The sequence below is a fragment of the Sorex araneus genome, chromosome 4 (genome assembly GCF_027595985.1).
Source record: "Sorex araneus isolate mSorAra2 chromosome 4, mSorAra2.pri, whole genome shotgun sequence".
NCBI classification, from domain to species: Eukaryota; Metazoa; Chordata; class Mammalia; order Eulipotyphla; family Soricidae; genus Sorex; species Sorex araneus.
Window position 1 is genome coordinate 72995243 of NC_073305.1, and position 19473 is coordinate 73014715.

Below are 19473 nucleotides of genomic sequence, written 5' to 3' on the forward strand. Positions count from 1 at the left end.
TTGATTAAAATTAGTACTGTTTTAATATTAAAAACTGATTTTTTTAATATTGAAAATAAAAGCATTTAATATCATAAAGGTCAACCACATCTGCATTGTCCCTGGCAGGAAGGCCGGGGGTGGGCTGGAGTCCGGGTTACCTGCACCGGGCTGCGGGGCTGTGCTGCTGGGGACTGTGGTGCTGGGTGTCAGGGAGGGGCCCTTCCACTCCCTCCCGCCTCAGGCCAGGGCCTTCCGGAAGGTGCTCCAGGCATGGAAGCAGCGGGTGAAGGCGTGTTGCTCGTTGCCCTTGCGGACCAGGCGCAGGCGGCGGGGCTTTTCATGTTCTTTGGATCTCATGTGCTGGATGTAGACCTGGCGAGGGTGGGCATGAGCCTGGGCCCTCCCTGCGTGCTCCCATGCTGCCCTCTCTGCCCCTTTGTCCGCTCACCTGGCAGGCTTTCAGACTCAGTTTGATCTCCACCTGGCTTGTCTGGGTCCCCACCCACATGTACACCTGCGATGAGAGTGGGGACGTGTTCTCGTGGGTGCCCCTCACAGACGGGTGGCCCCTGGGGCGCACAGGTCAGCAGGCCTCACCTCCTGGCCATTGTCTAGCAACATGATGTCATCATCTGCTAGGTCATCTTGGCAGAAGTCGGAGCACTTCTCTGTCACGGCGAAGTAGCCCTTCTCATTGGAACACCTGAGGGTCAAGGGTCAGGGAGAGGCCAGGCCCAAGTGGCAGTGCCAGGGGGAGCCGGGGGAGGGGGAGGGCCCCCCTCACCTGAAGAGCCGTGTATGCTTCATGTACTCAGCGTCGTCGTCATAAGGCTTCTGGGCCCCGATGCCCACCCAGAAGAAGTTCTCGGGCTCCTCTCCTTCGTTAATGACCTGCAGCGAGATGCTGTGCAGCCAGGGGTCCTGCCAGCTCCCACCCACTGCCCGCCGCCCACCCCGCGCACCTGCTTGCTATAGGAGGCGTCAAACATGGTGTTCAGGATGTCCTCTGCCAGCTTGGCCTCGTCGGGGTCCGAGGCCCGGCCCACCCATGCATACACAATGCCCTGGTTGTCCTCGCTCTCAAAGGGCACCTGGGCAGGTGCAGGGTTGTACATCAGTGCCCGCCTCCACCTTGCCGTCCCCACCCAAGGCCCTTGTCCACCCACACCCCCACCTTGAGGATGAAGCAGAATTCGGAGTTGAGGAAGCTGGAATCAGTGCTGATCTGGATGCACCTGGGGAGGAGGGGGTGTCAGCAAGGACTTGGGTTTCTTTGGGCCCCGCCCTCTTGCCCTCCCAGCCCCCTCTCCACTGGGCACCGGGTGCAGAGTGCACTGCCGTTGGTGCGGATCTGGTAGAGGCTTGGCTGCAGGGTGCCCTGGGCTGCCTTCCTCTTGCCCCGGTGGATGATGAACTTCCTCTTGAAATGGGACAGGAACTTGGGGTTCTCCTGCTGCTGCGTCATGCGCACCACCTAGGGGCGGGAAGTGTCAGGGGTGGAGCCCTCAGGGCCACATCCCACCCCAGCATGGCGTAGATATGCACCTCCAGTTTGCCCGGGAAAAGACTCTCGAACTTCTTCTGCAGGCTGAAGGTGAAGGTGAGCCAGCCCATGTTGGAGGCCTCGCGGCCCTGCCAGAAGTACACGATGCATTGGAAATCCTCCTCGGGCTGCTTCTCTTCCGCCTCTGCCGCTTCCGCATCCTTGCCCTCAGCCCTGGCCTTCTCTTCCTCCTCTTCCTTCTTCTCCTCCTCCTCATACTCCACGGGAACCCAGTACCTGCAGGGTCGGGGCAGTGAGCAAGTGAGCAGGAGCTGAGTCCTGGGGGTGGGGCTGGAGGGGGCCTGGCACCTGCAGAGGAAAACGTAGCAGTCCTGCGTGTAGAAGTGGCCGAACTCCTCCTCGGGCAGCCGCGCAAACTTCTTGCCCTCGAGCACGAAGCCCTCCATGCCGTCCAGATCCTCATTCCACTCTTCCATGAGCTGCTCGGCCTGCCGGAGCCCATGGCTGACAGTCAGCGAGCAGCTCTGCTCCGCACTCAGCCCCCACCCCACCCAGCACTCCCTGCCAGCTCCACTCGCACCTCAGCCAGCGGCATAGGGGGCTGCCGGGGCAGGAAGAGCGCCGTGAGGTCAGCCTTCATCTGATCCTTCTTGTCAGCATCACGCTTCACCTTCCCGGCGAGTCCCGGACCCTGTAGCACAGCTTCCGCGTTTCGCGTGTAGTCCACAGTCAACACGTCATCCCAATTTTTGAACTTGGCCTTGAACACCTGACAGAGAGGCACGCAAAGTGCTACAGTGCGGGACTGGGGCCAGTGGGAGCTCAGAGGTCCTGCAGATGCAGGAGGTGGGGTGGGAAAGAGGGGTGGGGTGGCTTGGGAATGCCTTGGAAGTATCAGACAGGCACAGCCACAGGCTGAACCACGCCACGCACCTGTGCCTCTGTGCCCTCAAGGCTGCGGCTGACAGTCGCGTGGCGCGGCCGGTGCAGCATCCCGCACAGCTCCTGGCCCAGCTTGAGGGCAGCAGCGCGCACCAGGCGTGGGGACTTGCGGCCAAGCCAGATGAACACATCGGACCAGCAGTCCAGGATATACACGCAGCGCGTGTCCAGCAGACTCTGCAGCTGCGGGACCAGAGGGCAGAGGTCAAGGCGGGGATAGACCACAGAGGAAGCAGCCGAGCACCACAGCCTCCACCCTGGCTCACCAGCCGCATCCCCGGCATCAGGTCCACCTTGGGCCGCAGCTTATGCTCCACAGAGAGCTTGTAGTTGATCTGGGGGAGCTCCAGGTAGCCCAGGCCGAGGCCCACCTGCAGAAAGAAATAATGTGACAGGCAAGGTCTGGGAGCCGAGCCCCAGCGCAGGAGTCTGGCCCCTGGCCTGCTGTGCAGACTCATCTCGACGGGGCATCCCTTGCTTGACAGCAGAAGGGCTCAAACACCCTGCCCACCTATATCCTTATTGTAGTTCCGGTTTCTCTAATTTGTCCTTTTCCTGCTTTGACAGGAAAGGCCGAGTCCTCACACCTGATCCCCAGGCCTTTCTCAGCCTCTCCCCACCTCTGACCCCACCAGGCCCAGCCCAGAACTTTGTACAAGCTGTTCTTCTCCAGCAGGTGGCGCCATCTCCCCTCTGACATCCACAGGGAGCCCACAGCCGCCCGACTCCAGGCTTCCCCAACACCGAGGATCACCTTGTACAGCTTGGGCTGGGGTGGCCAGAAGTCGTCGGGCACGTGCTTCTTGATCTCGGCAGGCTCTCCGCCTAGCGCCTCCCAGAACTCTGAGGGCTCCTGGCCTTGCACCAGCAGTGTGATCTCTGCCTTCCCTTTCCGCTCATTCTTATTAATTTTCTCTGCAAAGAGCCTGAGGGAGGGGTGCAGAGCCCTGACTGAGGCCAAACCTTCGAGGGACCGATGCTCCCAGCACAAAGCAGGACCGCGATCTCATACCTGGCCTTGGTGGTGCTGCTCAGCGTGGCCTGGAGCCCTCGCCACACAAAGATGTCCAGACCTCGGTCCAGCAGGAAAACAAACCTGCCAGGAGGAAGTGCTTTGAAGGGCACGAATGGTGGCCCCAGGCCTGACCCCACCCCCAGGGCTGGACGCCCCCATTTCTAGCTCCATAAAGCTCACCCACCTGCTCTGCTCTAGTGCCCAGACCTGCCCACAAGGTGAGACTAGAGCACTTCATCTCGAATCAGGGGCTCACCTGGGGTCTAGGGAGGCCCCCTTGAGAGGCACAGGCTCCAACTTGATGTTCTTCTTCCCGTAGACGCGGTACATCCTGGAGCCAGAGGGAGGGGTTTGGCATGGGCCCCCACCCGCCCTACCACCTCCCCGAGCCCCTCCGGCTGCTGTTACCAGATGCACTGTCACCATTGCACCCTCACCTGGTGACATAATGTGTGTCCTCCACAGTGTAAAAGCCGCTGGCGGTTCCACCCTCAATATAGGAGATGTCGTTGTCAAACACCTGTATGGGGGGTGGGCTGTGGTCAGGAGCTGCCCAGGTCCCACTCACCAGGAGGGCACATTGCACACAGGCTCGGGCACTACAAGCCCATGTTAAAGACAGGTGAAGGGTCCAAGAGATAGTACAGAGGTGCACCCAACCCAGGTCTGACCCACAGCAGCACACACTCAGTTGCTGGGGGTGCCCTGGTCCCTGGCACTGAGCAGCGCCACATCCTCAGGCCCAGCACTGAGCCACCAGCCTGACTGGTTGAGTTACTGGGAGTGACCCCCAGGCCTCAGAACACGGGGGGTGTTGAGAATGCAGCTCCTGCTAAGTGCAGGCCCAGCACATGAGACACTCAATCCCCCGCACCGGCCCCACCAACACACAATAAGAAAACATGAGATCCATGTAGACTGTGTTTTGGTTTGGGGGCTACACCCAGCAGTGACCAGGGGTTACTCTCCAGAATTGCCGGGGGGATCATGTGGTGGCAGAGGTGAAACCCAGTCTAGACCTCCACCTACAAACATGAGCACTGGAGCCCAGGGCTGTGCGAGAGCCTGCAGGTATATGGGACAGTGCAGGGCACAGCAACGTGGCCAGCAGGGACGCCTGAGTGAACCCCACAGCGTGAGTGACCACACCAAACCCACTAGTGGGCAGCTGCCTCAGCTCGCTCTCTGCGATAATCTCTGGGGTGCGTGCGCCACACCAGGTGCTCAGGATGGCGGTACTCGGGGATTCACACGGGAACTGAACAGGCACCTGCAAGGCACACACCCTGACGGTCTCTCTGGCCTGCCCCAAACTTCTTGTTTTGTTTTGTAGCACTGCCAGGGATCACCAGAAATCTTGTTTGTCTGGGGTCCACACCTGACTCTGTGCTCGGGGATCACGACTGGAGGGGACTGAACCCCGAAGAAGCACCCTCTCTGCTGTACTCTCTTTCTGGCCCCTATTTTTGTTTCGGTTTTTGTGTTCTTTTGTCACCCTTAATTGTATAGGCTGAACTCTGAGTCCCATCCTTGGTCCTGCCTCCCTGGTGTCCAGGAACCCCCTCCCTCCTGCCCTCCCTGCTGTCCCCCCACTGCACCTGCAGAAACTCCTCGCTCTCGTCCCCCATCTCCTCCCGCACGGTGCGGCACTCGGCGCCCAGGTAGTTGCGCAGGTTGACGGCGTGGATGGCCGAGCAAGCCTTCTTGTCAAGCGTGGCCTCCCCACCGATCCAGTAGTAGATCTCCCAGTTCAGAGCTCCGCTGTCATCCAGGAAGGTCTGCGGAACAGGCATGGCTGCTGTTCCCATGTCCTGACCCCCCAACTAACCCCACGGATGCCACCGGGCACAGGCTCCAGGTCCCGCCCTCACCTTGAGCACGATGTAGCAGTCGGCTTCGTAGAACTTGCCGTGGAAAGCTTCCTCCACCAGCACTGGCACAAAATTCTCGATCTGCCAGATGGTCAGGCCGGGCAGCTGGCCCACGTCCTCCGTGAAGAACTCTGAGTAGTCGAGGCGTGGCTTCTCCAGGCCCTGGTCCCAGCGCCGTGCTTTGCCCCCTGGGGCCCGGGCATCGGTGCTCTCCTGCCGTCACAGTCCACGTCTGGATACATGGTGTCACCCACCTCAGGCCTCTGCCCTTCTCCGTGTCCAGACCCCTGACCGCTTACCTCCTGCTGTTTGTTCTTCTCCTGGGCCACTTCTGACATGCCCTTCAGCACTTGTTTGGCCTGGTCATCCTGGGCGGAGTCCTTGCGCCTCCGCAGGCGCATTTTCCGCGCCAGAGGGTCCTTGGGCCCACTGCCTGGTAGACGGGGAGGCCAACAGCTGAGTGTGGGTGAGGGCTGCACGGAGCGGGCTGGGGAACTCGAGGCTCAAGAGCAGCCCCCTTACCCGCTGCTGCAGCGGCCACGGTGGCGGGTGAGGCCCCTGCCAGCCGCAGTTGGTTCTGCAGGGAGAAGTCGATGTTGTACCACTCAGCGGCGTGGTCGGCAGGCTTGGGCGGCATGACCAAGTTCGGGTTCTCCCTCACGTCCAGGATCTGCTCATAGGGTGAGCAGAACTGTTGCTGAGGACTGAGCCCCCACTGCCAGTCCCGCCCCCCACCCCACAGCCTGGAAAAAAAAAAGGGCTGGGCAGGGGCCAGGATCTAGCCTCATGCGTGGACACAGCACCCGGCAGCCTGGCCTGGGGCTTCAGAAACGAGGCAGAGCAGGAGACTTCCCTAGGAATGTGCCCTCCTCCCAGAGGGGCCCATCACTGCAGGAAGGCCCTGCGGGGTCCTCCTCGCCCTGGTCACACTCCCTTGCATGCCCATTCCTGACAGTCTGGGCTCAGCCCTACCTGAATCTCAGTCAGGAAGTGGATGGCCTCGGGGAGTGTCACCAGGCGGTTCTTGGTCAAGACAAGTTTCCTCAGCTTTGTGCACCTGTGAGGACAGAGCTGGGACCTCAGGGAGGTGGTGTGAGGGGAAAGAAGCTTCCGGTCCTGGAGCAGGGAGGTAGGCAGGGCCGGAGGGACTGAGGGAGAAGTCAGGGGGTTATTAGCATGAGGAAGACAGCTGCCTCAGTCTCTCTAGAAAGTTCTCTGTGACTTGTAGGGCAGCAGTTTTCACAGTAGCCTCTCGTGGAATGATGGGCCCCTGAGGATGGATGCTTGGGAACAGAAGGAAAAACGCTATGCCCTGAGATTCGGCCCTTGGCCTGAAGGTTTCTCAGTGTGGGGCTGGTAGGCACGGTGCCCACCTCGAGGTGTCAGACTCAGCTGGCACTGCCCTTCCCTACCAGTGGCCTTCCCAAACGGTGCTCAGGGAAGCCCATGTGGACCTGGTCCATGGCACCAGGTCCACGCATCCATCTCCTGTGCCACCTGAAGACTGTAAGACGGGTCGTGGCTACAGCAAGGGCACCCTGAGCTAGGTCCCCGGCCCCCACACCTGCAGAGGCTCTCCGGGATGAGCTCCAGGTTGTTGTTGGCGGCCATGAACTCCTCCAGGCTGGCCAGCTTGCCGATGCCTGAGGGCAGTCCATCAAAGTCCAGCTTGTTGGAGTTCAAGTACAGCTTCTTCAGCTTGGCCAGCTTGCAAATGGCCGACTGGGGAGGACAGAGGGGTGGAGGGTCAGGGGCCCAGCCCCCACAGTGGGAGGACCCCTCTCCCCCAACCCTGCCTGGGCCAGGCGCACAGGCAAGGAGGTGAGCTGGTTGCGGGACAGGTTCAAGGTCTCCACGTGCACCCACTGGTCGATGCACAGCGACAGCTCCGTGATCTGGTTGCTGCTAAGGTTGAGGCGACGCAGGCTGGGGAGGGTGTACAGGCACTCAGGCACCCTTGTCAGGTCATTGCATGACAGGTCCACGTCTGGGGACGGAGCGGGCACGTTAGTGGGGGCGGTGAGTCCTGTGGGAACCAGAGCCCTGACACCTCCCGCCTCCGTGGACAGGTGAGAGAATGGACCGACTTGGAGCCTCCTTCCTCAGCCAAAGTTGCCGCTTCCTCTCATGCCAGGCGGAGGACCCCAGGGGCAATACGGGTGACCCCAACCCCGATGATCCCTACCAACACCACCTCCTCCCCACGGGGGTGTGGGCGGGAAGGCAGGGTCAGTCCCCCTCTGCAGGGAAGCAAGGACCTGGACAGGGCCGGGTGGGGCGGGGCGGTCTCGGGGCACTTACCAGCCAGGTTGCTCAGGCCCTCCAGGCTGGTGGGCAGGTTGCTCTGTGTGCGCTGGGTGTTCCGCAGGTGCAGGGTCTGTAGGGCCAGCAGCGCCGGGAGCTGCCTGCAGGGAGCGGAGATCTCAGAGCGGGGCAGGCCTGAGGCGGCTCTGAGTGTGGGGACGGGACGGGGTTGAGGCATGGCGGCCCCCAGGGGCACTCACCGGAGCTGAGCGTGCAGCAGGGGGTTCCCGTTGAGCACTAGCGTCTGCAGGTGCACGAGGCGGCGCATCTGGGGGGGCAGGCTCTCCAGCTGGTTCTCGCTGAGGTCCAGGTACAGCAGGTCGGTGAGGTTGATGAACAGCTGGTTGGGGATGGTGTCAATGCTGCAGGTGGGCGGCGAGGCCTGGTCAGAGCTGGGAGCCCAGCCCACCCGCGCCCGCCCACACCCACCCCCAGCTCAGCAGGCACCTGTTGTGACTGAGATTCAGTACCAACATGTTCTTGGCATTCTCCAGCTCCCGTGGGCACTCGGTCAGCTGGTTGTAGCTCAGATCCTAGGCAGGACAGCCAAGGGCCAGGGAGGGGTCAGCCTCCACCAGGCTCAGGGACCAGAGGGAGCCGATGGGGGATTTGAAAGCCCAACCTCACTCAGTATCTGACTCTACCTAGGACACTGCTCATTCTAAGCCATGCTCTGTCTATGAAATGGGCTAACAACAGTTCCAATGAGCAGTGTCATAGAAAGGGTCTAAATTACAGATTGGTACACGGAACGGGTGGATGGGTAATCACTGACCAGAACCGAGAGGTCATCTAGCTTGAAGATGTCATCCGGGACTCCAGAATTCTTCAGGCTGTTGGCTCGGGCAACAATGGCCTGGGGATATACCAGGAAAATCCATGATTTGCAACTTCTACTCCCAGGAAGAGGCATAAATCGGGGAAGAACTGCACCTCAGGAAGGCCACTGGAGGCCTGGCTGAACATCCTCTCACCATGTCCTTTGTTCATAGTCCCTCCATCTGGCAGCCATTTCTATGCTGGTGATGAACTCCTATTCATACCTCAAAGCCCACTCAAATGTGCCCAGAGTTCAGCACAGAGTCTTCAGAGAACACTCCCATCCCCTGCTTTTTAAAATTAGTTTCTGATGGGAGCTGGAGAGATAGTACAACACATAAGGTGCTTGCCATGTACATGGACGATCCAGGTTTGATTCCTGGCATTTCATATAGTCCTCTGAGCTGTTCCAGGTGTGGTTGCTGAGTGTAGAGCCAGGTGTGACCCCCATGCCAAAATTAAACAAATAGGTTTTGGGATTATGCCTGGGTTGGTACTTGAGGATCACTCCTAGCAATGCTTGGGGGACCATGGTGCCAGGGGTTCTGCTCACACGGCCTGTGCCCCACCCACTCAGGGAACCTTTTTCACCAAAGAATTCCTAAAGCCAACTCCAACAGGGCAAGATCAGGGTTTCCAGGATGGGGGGAATGGGTTGTATCAAAGAGCCATCAGAGCATGGGTGAGAACGCCCACTCTCAAGCCCCTGTGCTACATGACGAGGAGAGGCAGCCAAGGGCAGGCTAGCCCACGGCCTGTCCGTCAGCCCTCATGCCGCTGCGCTACTGGCTCAGCCTCACTCGGGAGCCCTCCCAGAAAGGGGTGACATGCCCAAGGTCACACCACCAGGAAGTGACAGGGCCGGATGTGCACTCATCTGGATGGAGCTATGCCCTTAACATCACAGAATGCGATGCAGGACCCCTCCTCAGCACGGGGACGCTCAGAGGATGCCAGCGTCTCAAGGAGAACAGAAGAGCAAACAGTCGGCTCAGCCCCGCACATTCGGCCCCAGCCCAGCACTGCCACTGCTTGGGCTCTGGGTCAGATAGATTCTCAGGGTGACCAGGTGGGAGTCAGGACCCCAGGAAATAAACACACAGGTGCCGTGGAGCAGACAGGCCGGGTTCTGTTGGGATCATTCATTCCCGCAGTTGCTACCATCCCACAGGGCGCGGCTGGTGCCGGAGGGGTAGTGCAGAGGAGAGGGCACTTGCCTGGCACATGGTCAATCCCACATGGTTCCCTGGACACACTAGAATTCCTGAGCACAGAGACAGAAGTCACTCTGAGCACCCCAGGGGGTGGCCCACAAACAAACCAACAAGTCTAGACAGTTCAAAATGGAGCTGCTGCTCTTACCATCCTTTGAACCTCCCCCCACGCCTGGGACCCTGGTGGTCCCACCAACGGCACCTGCTGGGCTCCCTCCTCAGTCCCGCAGCACGACGCTCACCCGCAGAGATGGCAGGCTGGACAGCTCCCCGTGAAGTGTGGTCAGGTGGTTGTGGCTCACAGACAAGTGCTCCTACGCCAGGACAGGAGAGAGGCTCACCAGGACTGCACTGTCTGGAGTGCAGTCCCCTCCATGGAATTTCTACCTCCCAGACCTGACCTTCTTCCCCTTGCATACCTCCCTGGACGGGCTGTTCACTCCCAACCTGTCAGCTCTGCTCAGGGCTGTCCCTGCCTTTCTCTAGTATCTGTCTCAGGCAGGCTCCGCCCACCGGGCCCAGCCCACCCAAATTCCTTACCAGCTTCTGGAGGGCACCCAGCTCCTCTGGCAGGTAGCAGAGGCCGGTGCGATTCAGCTTCAGCCATCGGAGACTTGTCATGGCCTTGACATTCTCAGGGAAGTAGCCGCCCTGTGGGGGGATGGGTAGGCATAGGGGCTTCCTGCTCTACGACCCTGTGTCTGCCACTGCCAAGGGAGCTTCGGGGGCAACAGAGAGCCCTCGCACCAGCTCTGTCACTGCCTCATCTCACACAGAAAACAGGGCAGTGACAGCCTCTTGCCAGGGAAGGTGAGGAATAGAGGGGGCACTGCAGGCCCCAGGTCTGTGCCTCCTGCTGGAATGAGCCCTGGAAGGGGGCTCCACACTGCCTGGTTCCGAGGGGTCCTGCCGGCAACCATGTGATCAGCTCGGCTTAGAGAGCCTGTGTGGGCATCAAGGGTGCTGGGGGGAGAATCCTCTGACCCCTTGCCCGAAGCCTCGCGCTGACAGCCGCCTATAGGCCATTTGTGGTAAGACCCAACCCCGCGCTGGGCTTCTGCCCCGCCCCCTCAGTCACGGCCTCTGTTATTCTACCTCCGGCCCACCTCAGTCTGCTCCCAGTGCTCGCCTTCAGGCCACTGGCTGATGGCCCCTTCCCCAGTGGCCAGTCTGGCCCCCGAGGTCACAGTGAGGATGGGGGAGTACAAGAAGGGGAGGAAGGGGGTGTGGCTGTAGTAGGTGTACGCGGGGCGCATCTGCATCAACAACCGGCCTTGCCCGGCCCACCCCTGACCTGGCCAAAGCCCAGAGCCCCTGCCTGGCCTGATCCCCCGCCCCTGCAGCGAGGTCTGTTCCCTGCACCAGTTCCTTCCCGGGGCGAGCGTGAGCACTGGCTCCTGCCTCTCTAGGCCCGCCTCCCCCAGCTGGGCCGGGCACCGTGTCGAGCCCGCGCAACGTCGCCGCGGCCGGCTCGCTGCCCGCCTCCAGCCGCTCGGGCCGCCCCGGGGCTGCTCTGCGTCCAGGCCCGCGCAGCCGGGAAGAAAGGCGAGGCGCAGAGGGGAAGTGACTCGCCGAGCCCGCCGGGGCGGGGGCAGGGCGGCATGAGTCAGCCGCGGGCAGGGGAGCTGGCGGGCGCCCACGGCAGGCCGCCCCGCAGCCCCGCAGCCCCGCAGCCCCTGCCCGGTCGGGCCGCCCCGCCGAGAGGGTGCGGGCCCAGGGCAGCCCCACCCCGGCCGGGCCGGAGGCGGACGGGCCGGAAGCAAAGCCCGCGCGCCCGGGCGCAGAGTCTGGTCGGGCCGGAGCCGCCCGCCGCCCGCCGCCCGCCGCCCGCCGCCCGCCGCCCGCCGCCCGCCGCCCGCCGCGCACCTTAAAGTCGTTCCCGCTGAGGTCCACGCCGCGCACGAACGGCAGCACCCCGGTGGCCTCCATGGCGCCGCGCTCGCTGCCGCGGGGAGGCCCGGGCGGGGCCGGCACGGGCTCCGCCCCTTTAACCCGCCCCGCACGGGCGGCGGCCAAGCCCGCGCCCCCGCCCCTCGGCTGCTGGCCCGGGCCCAGGGACTCGGGGCGCCCCTTCGGCTCCCGTAAGCGGCTTCATGACCTTGAGGCTGTCTCTGCACCCAGCCCCGGAACGCGAGCCCCGGAACGCGAGGGGTTCAAGGTTCTGTGACCCTAGAACTCTGCAAACCCCACACATGCCCCTCGTAGGTTGGCGTCTCAGAAACGTCCCTTCAGGTTGTCTCTTCAGGTTCAGAAACAAATGAGCAACCACATGTGTAGCTTGCGGCATACAACAGGTGCTTAATAAACAGTACCTCAGCCTTCACCAGCAAATAAGAGACACTCGATGAATAAAAGGCAAGGGCGTCATACGCAGGGATAGCGAGGCGTATGGTGTCCTCATTCCACGACAGAGAAAACTAAGAACCGAGTGAACTACGACCCGCACAAGGTCAAACGGGGCAGAGGGCAAGGAGCAAGATTCTGTGTCCAGGGGGCCATCAGGAACTCTCCCAGGATGGACCAAAGGGCAGACCTACAGGTCTTTTGAGTCTGGTTCCTGCTACCTGCCAGACTCCCGGACTGATTGTGAGCCCAGGAAACATTCTTCACATTACAAACGCATGCACGTCTCGTAGAGCCCTGGGCGTCCGGCATCCAGGAACCCGCAGGGTAGAGCCGGGTCAGAATGGAGCTCTGTGCCTTTAAATCTGGAGAGCGTCGTGGAGTCCCACCCCCGAGGGGAACGCAGAGGCTGCCGGGGGGCGTGGCCCTCCTGCCATTGGCTGGCTGCTGGCTATTAGGAACAGGAGCCCAGGCCTCCTGCGCTCCGATTGGCACGCGGGCCTGCTCCTCTCCGCGCTCGGGGCCGCGGCCGCCCCGGCGCCTGGCAGTTCGGGTCCCGGGCCTCTGCGTTCTGTGCCGGGCCGCTCCGGGCTTCGGGCCCCGAAGGAACCAACCCTGCGGTAGTTGGCGCTGAAAGCGCGAAGCAGGTAAGGGCAGACCCGTCGGGGATGCGGGTCGCCGGCCCGGCCGCGGGTCAGGGGCGTGGCCTCCAGCCGGGGTCGCGCGGAGGCTTGGGGGGTCGGCGGAGTTCGAACCCTGGCCTGACCCTTCTCCATATCGGGTCCCGGGCCCTCGGGGTCCTCCCGGCGGGGCGGGCAGTGCCGGGCGGTCTCCCTCCGGCCGTCGGGGGCGCGGCGGCGCGGAGGCGGTTGCTTGAGCCTGGAGCGCGCTCGGCGGCACCGCTGCCCTGAAGCCACGGCTGGGCCCGTGAGCGCCGCCCGCGACTCGGCAAAGCCCCAGGAGGAGGCGGGATAGGAGGGGATTAAAATTGCTTTAGCTGAAATAAAACGCTTTGACTGTTTTCAGGATGTTTCTGCTCCTGCTGGCCCTCTCGGTCCCCTTTGCGGAGACGGACACGGGCCGTCGGGTGGTGGTGGGTCATCGCTGGCGGCCCGGGCGGGTGCCAAGCCCTGAGAGTCATTTTTAGAACGGGTGAATGAGGGGGGCGGGGAGAGGTCGCGACTGTGCCCCGTGCCTCGGGTTTCAGCTGCTGCCGGCATGTTGTCTGTCACCTGGCAGCTGAGCTGTGCCACCCACAGCCGCGTAGGGAGGGCAGAAGCTCAGGCCAGCGCTGCCTGATACTGCTGGGCCTCCGAAATCATCCCCCGGAAGCGCCAGGCCCAGGAGAGAGCTCTGCCTGGACTCTTCCCAGCCCACATTTGGGGCGCTTCACTTCTAACCTCCCCTCTACGCCCCGCTGTGTCACAGCACAGTTGAGTGCATGTTTGGGGGTGTTCGGCCTTCGACTCACCTGTGTGGCTTGGATTCCTTCCTGGCAGCTGAGCACAGCTCCTCCCAGCTGCCTCTGGCCCAAACTGGAGGGCTACCCAGTCACTTCGGGTGAGTCTCCTCACTGCCTCTGCAGCCAGTCATGCAGTCTTGACCACTACCTGGGCACAGGCGGCTCTCCCACACACACACACCCACCCTCTCCACTCCAAGAAGCCTGACCCATCTCTTCCTTCCTTCTTTCCTTCCTTCCTTCCTTCCTTCCTTCCTTCCTTCCTTCCTTCCTTCCTTCCTTCCTTCCTTCCTTCCTTCCTTCTTTCTTTTTTTTAAAGAACTTTATTTATTTATTTATTTATTTATTTATTTGCTTTTTTTGGGGGGGTTACACCTGGCGATGCACAGGGGTTACTCCTGGCTCTGCACTCAGGAATTACCCCTGGCCGTGCTCAGGGGACCATATGGGATGCTGGGATTTGAACCCGGGTCGGCCACGTGCAAGGCAAACGCCCTTCCCGCTGTGCTATCTCTCCGGCCCTTTCTTCCTTCCTTCCTTCCTTCCTTCCTTCCTTCCTTCCTTCCTTCCTTCCTTTCTTTCTTTCTTTCTTTCTTCCTTCCTTTTCTTTTCTTTCTTTCTTTTTTTTTTTTTGGTTTTGGGCCACACCTGGCAGTGCTTCTGATTCTGAGCTCAGGGATAACTCCTGGCGTGGCTCAGGGACTACATGGGGTGCTGGGAACAAACCCCAGGTGGCCGTGTGCAAGGCAAGCACCCTACTCACTAGACTCTCTCTGGCCCCTCCCTTGCTCTCTTGCCTGACTTGCTGGCACTGCCTCTGAGCTGGCCATCTGGGCTGCAGATTGTGGTCTTTTCAGGGTCCCATTCAGGAAGTGAGTGAAGGGTCCTCACTTGACCTGGCTCTGCAGGACTGATCAGACCAAGGCTGGGGGAGAAGGGTGAGAGCTGGAGGCTTTGCAAGTGGGTGTGGGTGCAAGGGGGGTAGCTTGTGGTCTGTCTCTGCATGACGGGGTTGGTGTCAGGGTTCCTGGAGGGTGGCACTGGGGTGACGATACTCTTCTCTCACCTGCCATAGATCTCAGGAGCTTTCTGTGGGCTCCCTTCTCCAAGGGGAGGGGGAATGTTTCTCCACTCCCCAAGAAACCCTGTGAGGGACCCTCCCCACCCCCACCTACCATGGGCCCAACAAAATGTAGCTGGATTGCCTGCCCGCTCCCACTCTGATGCCAGCCTGGCGCCCCACCCTGATGGTCCTTGCACCCTCACTCTGTTACAGGCGGATCATGGCAGAGTTCTTCCAGAAGAGGAAGCAGCGCGATGACGAGGTGCTAGGCAGTGCTGTGGACTTCCTCCTGGCCAACGCACGCCTGGTGCTGGGTGTGGGTGGTGCTGCCGTGCTGGGCATCGCCACCCTAGCCGTGAAGCGGGTAAGCCAGGCTATGCCACTGGTACCTGGGGCTCTCAGGGGCCACAGCAGGGCTCAGGGTGGGAGCGGGGAAGCCCGAGGCTGCTGACACCTGCTTCTGCACCCCAGAAGCCTGGTGGCCCAGGCTCCTAGCACTCTGATCCCTCACTGTGCCCACAGCTCATCGATAGGGCCACCAGCCCAAGGGACCAGGAGGATGCCAAGGGGGACACTACGTGCCTGGAGGAGAGCTGGAAGGAGCTGAGCCTACTCAAGGCCACACCACGCATACAGCTCCGGTCGCCTCCCGCTGCCCTCAGCCAGTCCCGGCCGAGCCCAGCACCCCTGCCCCCAGCCCCAGGTGAGTGGCACCTCTGACCTGGGAGGGACCCCTGCAGTGGGCACGTTTGTGGGCAGCCCAGGCCCTGCCCAGCCCCTCCTGGACACTGCATGTTGAGGGGCAACACGTTCACCCCCACCCCCACCTCCCCTCTTCCTGCTGGTGTTGAGGCTAACGCCACCCAGACGTGCAGACGTGGAGACCGGCAGGCGGAGCAGAGAGATCAGACCACCATAGAGCATTAGGTGGGGGTGGGGTGGCTGAGGCTCAGACTCCCTCTGAATGGAGCTGTTTCCCCCCAGAGGGCAGCAGTCTGGAACAGAATTTGTCCTCCATTGCTTACTATGGAGGAGTTGGACCCTTAGGGAGCCGTTCCACAGGCGAGGGGACAGAGACAGGACAGCACACAGCTAGAGGGCAGGTGGGTTCTCCTGGCTCCTCATGACAGTTCTGCCCCTGCTCTGCAGCGAAGTCCCGAAATGCGGACACTCAGAGCGCCACTCCCTGGAGCTCCCCAGCACCTCCGTGCCTGACCCTGCAGGAGAAGCTGCTAGTGTTCGAGAGGGGCCATGCCTGCATCCCTGCGGCCCACGGGGCTCTGGCCAAGCAGCTGACTGGTGACATTGCCCTGGAGCTACAAACCTTCTTCAAGACCAAGTTCCCAGAGCTGCCTTTCGGGGCGCTCGTGCCCAGCGGGCCACTCTATGACGGGCTGCAGGCAGGAGCTGCCGATGACGTGCGTGTCCTGGTGCCTCTGGTGCTGGAGCCAGAGTTGTGGAAGCTGGTGCCCGGCCTGGACACTGTCGCCCGGGACCCTCGCTGCTGGGCGGTCCGCAGGACTCAGCTGGAGTTCAGCCCACGGGGCAGTAGCCCCTGGGACCGCTTCCTGGTGGGCGGCTACCTCTCCTCCCGCGTTCTGCTGGAGCTGCTTCGCAAGGCCTTGGTCGCCTCCGTCAACTGGCCCGCCATTGGGGGCCTCCTCGGGTGCCTGATCCTGCCCAGCGTGGCCTCGGAGGAGCTGCTGCTTGAGGTACAGCACGAGTACCTGGAGCTCACTGTCGCGGTCCTCCTGGCAGTCACCAGCCCTGACGTGGAGGACCGCCTGCTTCTGGCCTGGCCTCTGGAGGGGCTGGCCGGGAACCTCTGGCTCCAGGACTTGTACCCAGCAGAGGCCGCCAGGCTGCGTGCGCTGGATGATCTCGACAGTGGCAGCCGGCGGCGGCTGCTGCTGCTCTTGTGTGCCATCTGCCGCCGTCACCCTTCCCTGGGGAGACTGGGCCGTGGCCACCTGATCCAGGTGGTCCTGCACCTGGGGGAGGAGAAGGTGAACTGGGCAGAGGAGGCCCTGGGTGAGCGCTTCCTGCAGGCCCTGGAGCTGCTCATCAGCAGCTTGGAGCAGGCCAGCCTGCCCTGCCACTTCAACCCCAGCATCAACCTCCTGGGCAGCCTCTGCGAGGAGGAGATCGACAACGTCGGCTACGCACTGTACCGGGGCCTGCAGGCGCCCGAGGAGCTGCTGTAGTGGAGAGGCACACAGTGCCGCTGAGGGGTCCGGGAGCTCCCGCTCTCCTGCTTTTAGCCAGAAGTAAGGGCAGCGTGTCTTAGAAGCCCATGGGGTTAGCATATGCTTGAGCCCAGCTGCGGGGCCTGAGCTTGGAGAGGCTGTGTTGCTGTCCCCTGGGCAGACCCGGGCCGCCTCTTGGGCAGCTCGAAGGGCTAGCCACTCACACATGCCCCTCGGTGCCCTGGGCATCAGGCCCGGGAGCGACCGACAGGACACAGCTTGGGGAAGGCCAGCCCAGGTCTCTGTGAAGAGGAGTTAGTGCCTTCCTTGGGTGCTGGTTCTTGGCATCCTGAGACTGGTGCTGGGTGGGAAACACTACATGGAACCCAGGCCCAGGGCCGGAGTCGCCTGGCACCCATAGCATGTAGCGTTCTGGCCCACTCAGTCTGTGGGGTTTGGTGTCTTGGGATCCGCTAGCTTGCTGAGCTCACTCCCAGCACCTGGACGGGCTCTCTGCCTGATGAGCTTCCCACTTTCTACCTCAGCGGAAAGCTCTTCTCCCTCCCACGGGGTGAGTTTGCTCTGATCAACAGTGTTTCCTGGGAGAATCCATTGCCCAGAGCTGAGGGTGACCCTGGGCTTCTGCTGGCCAGGGCAGAGCAGAGGCCGTGCCCGCAGAAGCCAGGGACGCCACCACCACAGTGCCAGCACTAGCTCTCAGCCGCCGCCTGTGTCCTCACCGAAGCCTGCGGGACTGGGGTGGTCCTGCTCCCCCTCCCAGGGGCCCCTCCTGCTGAAGCAAAGCTATGCCCCAAAGAATGTGAGCAAGAATAAAGGAAAAATTCAAGCATGCGATAAGTGCTCACTTCTGAGGCAGCTGTTTGGAACACTCGGGAAGCCTGTGTATGTCTGGGCTGGAGGACTGAACTGGGAAGTCAGTGGTGGTGACATGTGACAGGCTTCCCTGTGGGCTGGCTGGTGTAAGAGTGAGTGCCAGTTAGCTCAGGTTTGGTATTTCCTGAGCACCTGAACTCCTCCATGCTTTCTGGGGGGCTGGGCTGCCCTAAACCCTGTGGCTGGTTTTGTGAGTTTGGAAGAAATGTGATTTCTCCTCCCTGCCTTTGGCCTGCAAGATGGGGGCAGCTCCCAGCCCCTCAGCGCGGATAGTCATGGCAGAGGCTTAAGTCTCTGCTGCCACAAATAACAGGTGAGGTCACTGCTGGTGCTCCCTGAGGGGGCCCCACACCCCTCCCAGATGGGGGTGCAGGACAAGATGGCCCAGGGCTGCCTCTGAGGGTCCCAGTGGCAGCCAAGGTGGCTGGGGACCAGCTGGAAGCAGAGGTCTGCCTTGGCATTCTCACCTACAAAACAGATTGGGATAGCCTAGCTCAGAGACCGTTGTGGGGATGACCGAGGGGCACAGTCCTCCTGGGGCTGGAACAGAACAGACCCCTCCAGTCCCAGAACGAGAGGGGCTCTGCTGCCAGGCAGGCTGTGAACAGCAGCATGCTCGGCTGAACCCGCTGGCAAAGGGCTGGCCTCCAGGACATGGCAGGAAGACTAGATGCATTGTAAGGGAAAGAGAAGGACCCAAGAGATATTACCACTGGTAGAGCACTCATCTGGCATGGAACTGACCCATCCCACATAGGGTTCCCCGAACACTGCCAGGCGTAATCCTTGAGAGCAGAGCCAAGAACTAGCCCTGAGAAGAGCTTGCTGTGGCTTTAAAAAAAAAAAGAGGTGTGCTTGATCACCCATCCAAACTGAGTGTGGATGTTCCACCGGGAGCCTTTTCGGGGTGCAGGGCTGTACCCACAGCATAGGAAGTTGCCTCTGATGCTCCTTTGGGTACAGGTTGGTTCCAGGTATGGTTTGGTCTAGACTCAGATCCTGCTTGACCCCATCGTGGCCTGGGTTTTGCTTTATCAGGTGGCCCAGAGCTATTTGTGAGACTGGCACGCAGATTCCTTTGCCTTGGCTGGCAGGCAAAACGAAGTAACCACCCTTCTGCAGGTCCAGCAAAAAGCCAGGACTGCCCCTCAGCTTGAGCCAAAGAGCCACCTGGGGACTATGACCTCACTCACCCCATTTTTATTTTTTGGCACCCTCTGCCCTGGCTCCCGGTTCATGTGAAAACTGAGCTGACGACTAGAGGAATGCTGGCTTAGCATTCAATGCTGGCACCGAAGAATATTGCAGAATGGCAAACAATATTGCTAAGTGATCACTCATAGATCCTCTATCCTCATAGAGCAGGTTTGAACCCAGGGACCAGACCGCCCCCGGGAACAGCTGGCTAAAGTCCTGAATGCCCCTGAGCACATGGGGGTGAGTCGCAGTTCCCAGCACTGGGGGTCCCTGTCAGCTCCACGTGCTCTGGGACTAGCATAACCAAACAGCCCTGTTGGCCAAGATTGTTGGGTGGCAGGGACAAGCTTCACCTCCATAAGTGGATCTTAACACTTAGAAAATTTCCTTTTGGGTAGATACCCAGCTGTGGGAGTGCTTTTGCTGCCGTTTCCCGGGGACCACAGCCGGCCATGCCCAGGGCCTTTTCCTGGCTCTGCTCAGGGATCACTCCTGGTGGGACTTCTGGACGACATGGATGCCAGGGAACCCCAATCAGTGCCTGCAAGGCAAGCACCTCCTCACTGTGCTATCTCTTGGGCCCAGTCTTATCAAGTCTTATCAATTATCTCTCAGAGTTGGTGTCTGGTTGTCTCCTTGCTATTTTAAGTAAAAGTGCACACATTCCTATGTGAGGC

At 61.2% G+C, this 19473-nt stretch overlaps 2 protein-coding genes across 6 annotated transcripts; one reads left to right on the forward strand and one right to left on the reverse strand.

The window, feature by feature from the left end:
- Positions 1-211: 211 nt before the first annotated feature.
- FLII (FLII actin remodeling protein) lies at positions 212-11675 on the reverse strand. Of its 2 annotated transcripts, XM_055136659.1 has the most exons (30): positions 11518-11675; positions 10192-10302; positions 9894-9965; positions 8394-8474; positions 8066-8151; positions 7819-7980; positions 7616-7719; positions 7126-7301; positions 6879-7036; positions 6287-6371; positions 5837-5984; positions 5614-5747; positions 5315-5527; positions 5042-5221; positions 3881-3963; positions 3700-3774; positions 3441-3524; positions 3183-3354; positions 2695-2799; positions 2420-2611; positions 2067-2255; positions 1835-1974; positions 1528-1762; positions 1302-1456; positions 1157-1217; positions 945-1073; positions 767-873; positions 580-685; positions 431-496; positions 212-354 (listed from the first exon to the last, which is right to left on the reverse strand). In XM_055136659.1, exons 1-30 carry the CDS (start codon positions 11578-11580, stop codon positions 220-222), a joined length of 3807 nt encoding a protein of 1268 aa, XP_054992634.1. In that variant the 5' UTR covers positions 11581-11675; the 3' UTR covers positions 212-219. The 2 variants fall into 2 exon arrangements, with proteins under 2 accessions (XP_054992634.1, XP_054992635.1); XM_055136660.1 differs by lacking the exons at positions 9894-9965; positions 10192-10302; positions 11518-11675 and adding an exon at positions 9655-9696.
- Positions 11676-12496: 821 nt separating this feature from the next.
- MIEF2 (mitochondrial elongation factor 2) lies at positions 12497-17557 on the forward strand. Of its 4 annotated transcripts, none has more exons than XM_055136858.1 (5): positions 12497-12641; positions 14314-14394; positions 14733-14883; positions 15042-15222; positions 15669-17557. In XM_055136858.1, the coding sequence occupies exons 3-5, from the start codon at positions 14740-14742 to the stop codon at positions 16721-16723; spliced, it is 1380 nt and encodes a 459-aa protein (XP_054992833.1). In that variant the 5' UTR covers positions 12497-12641; positions 14314-14394; positions 14733-14739; the 3' UTR covers positions 16724-17557. The 4 variants fall into 4 exon arrangements, with proteins under 4 accessions (XP_054992833.1, XP_054992832.1, XP_054992834.1 ...); XM_055136859.1 differs by lacking the exon at positions 14314-14394 and adding an exon at positions 13494-13554 and having other exon boundaries at positions 12511-12641; XM_055136857.1 differs by lacking the exon at positions 14314-14394.
- Positions 17558-19473: the final 1916 nt, after the last annotated feature.

Excerpts from the sequence above, each read along its gene's own strand:
- MIEF2 (XM_004612832.3), top strand. The coding sequence starts at position 14,704 with ATGGTCCTTGCACCCTCACTCTGTTACAGGCGGATCATGGCAGAGTTC. Across the intron at positions 14,884-15,041 it reads CCACCCTAGCCGTGAAGCGG|CTCATCGATAGGGCCACCAG; the intron begins GTAAGCCAGGCT and ends CTGTGCCCACAG. Across the intron at positions 15,223-15,668 it reads ACCCCTGCCCCCAGCCCCAG|CGAAGTCCCGAAATGCGGAC; the intron begins GTGAGTGGCACC and ends CCTGCTCTGCAG.
- FLII (XM_055136659.1), bottom strand. The coding sequence starts at position 11,580 with ATGGAGGCCACCGGGGTGCTGCCGTTCGTGCGCGGCGTGGACCTCAGC. Across the intron at positions 8,475-9,893 it reads CCAGCCTGCCATCTCTGCGG|GCCATTGTTGCCCGAGCCAA; the intron begins GTGAGCGTCGTG and ends GTATATCCCCAG. Across the intron at positions 497-579 it reads TGCTAGACAATGGCCAGGAG|GTGTACATGTGGGTGGGGAC; the intron begins GTGAGGCCTGCT and ends CTCTCATCGCAG.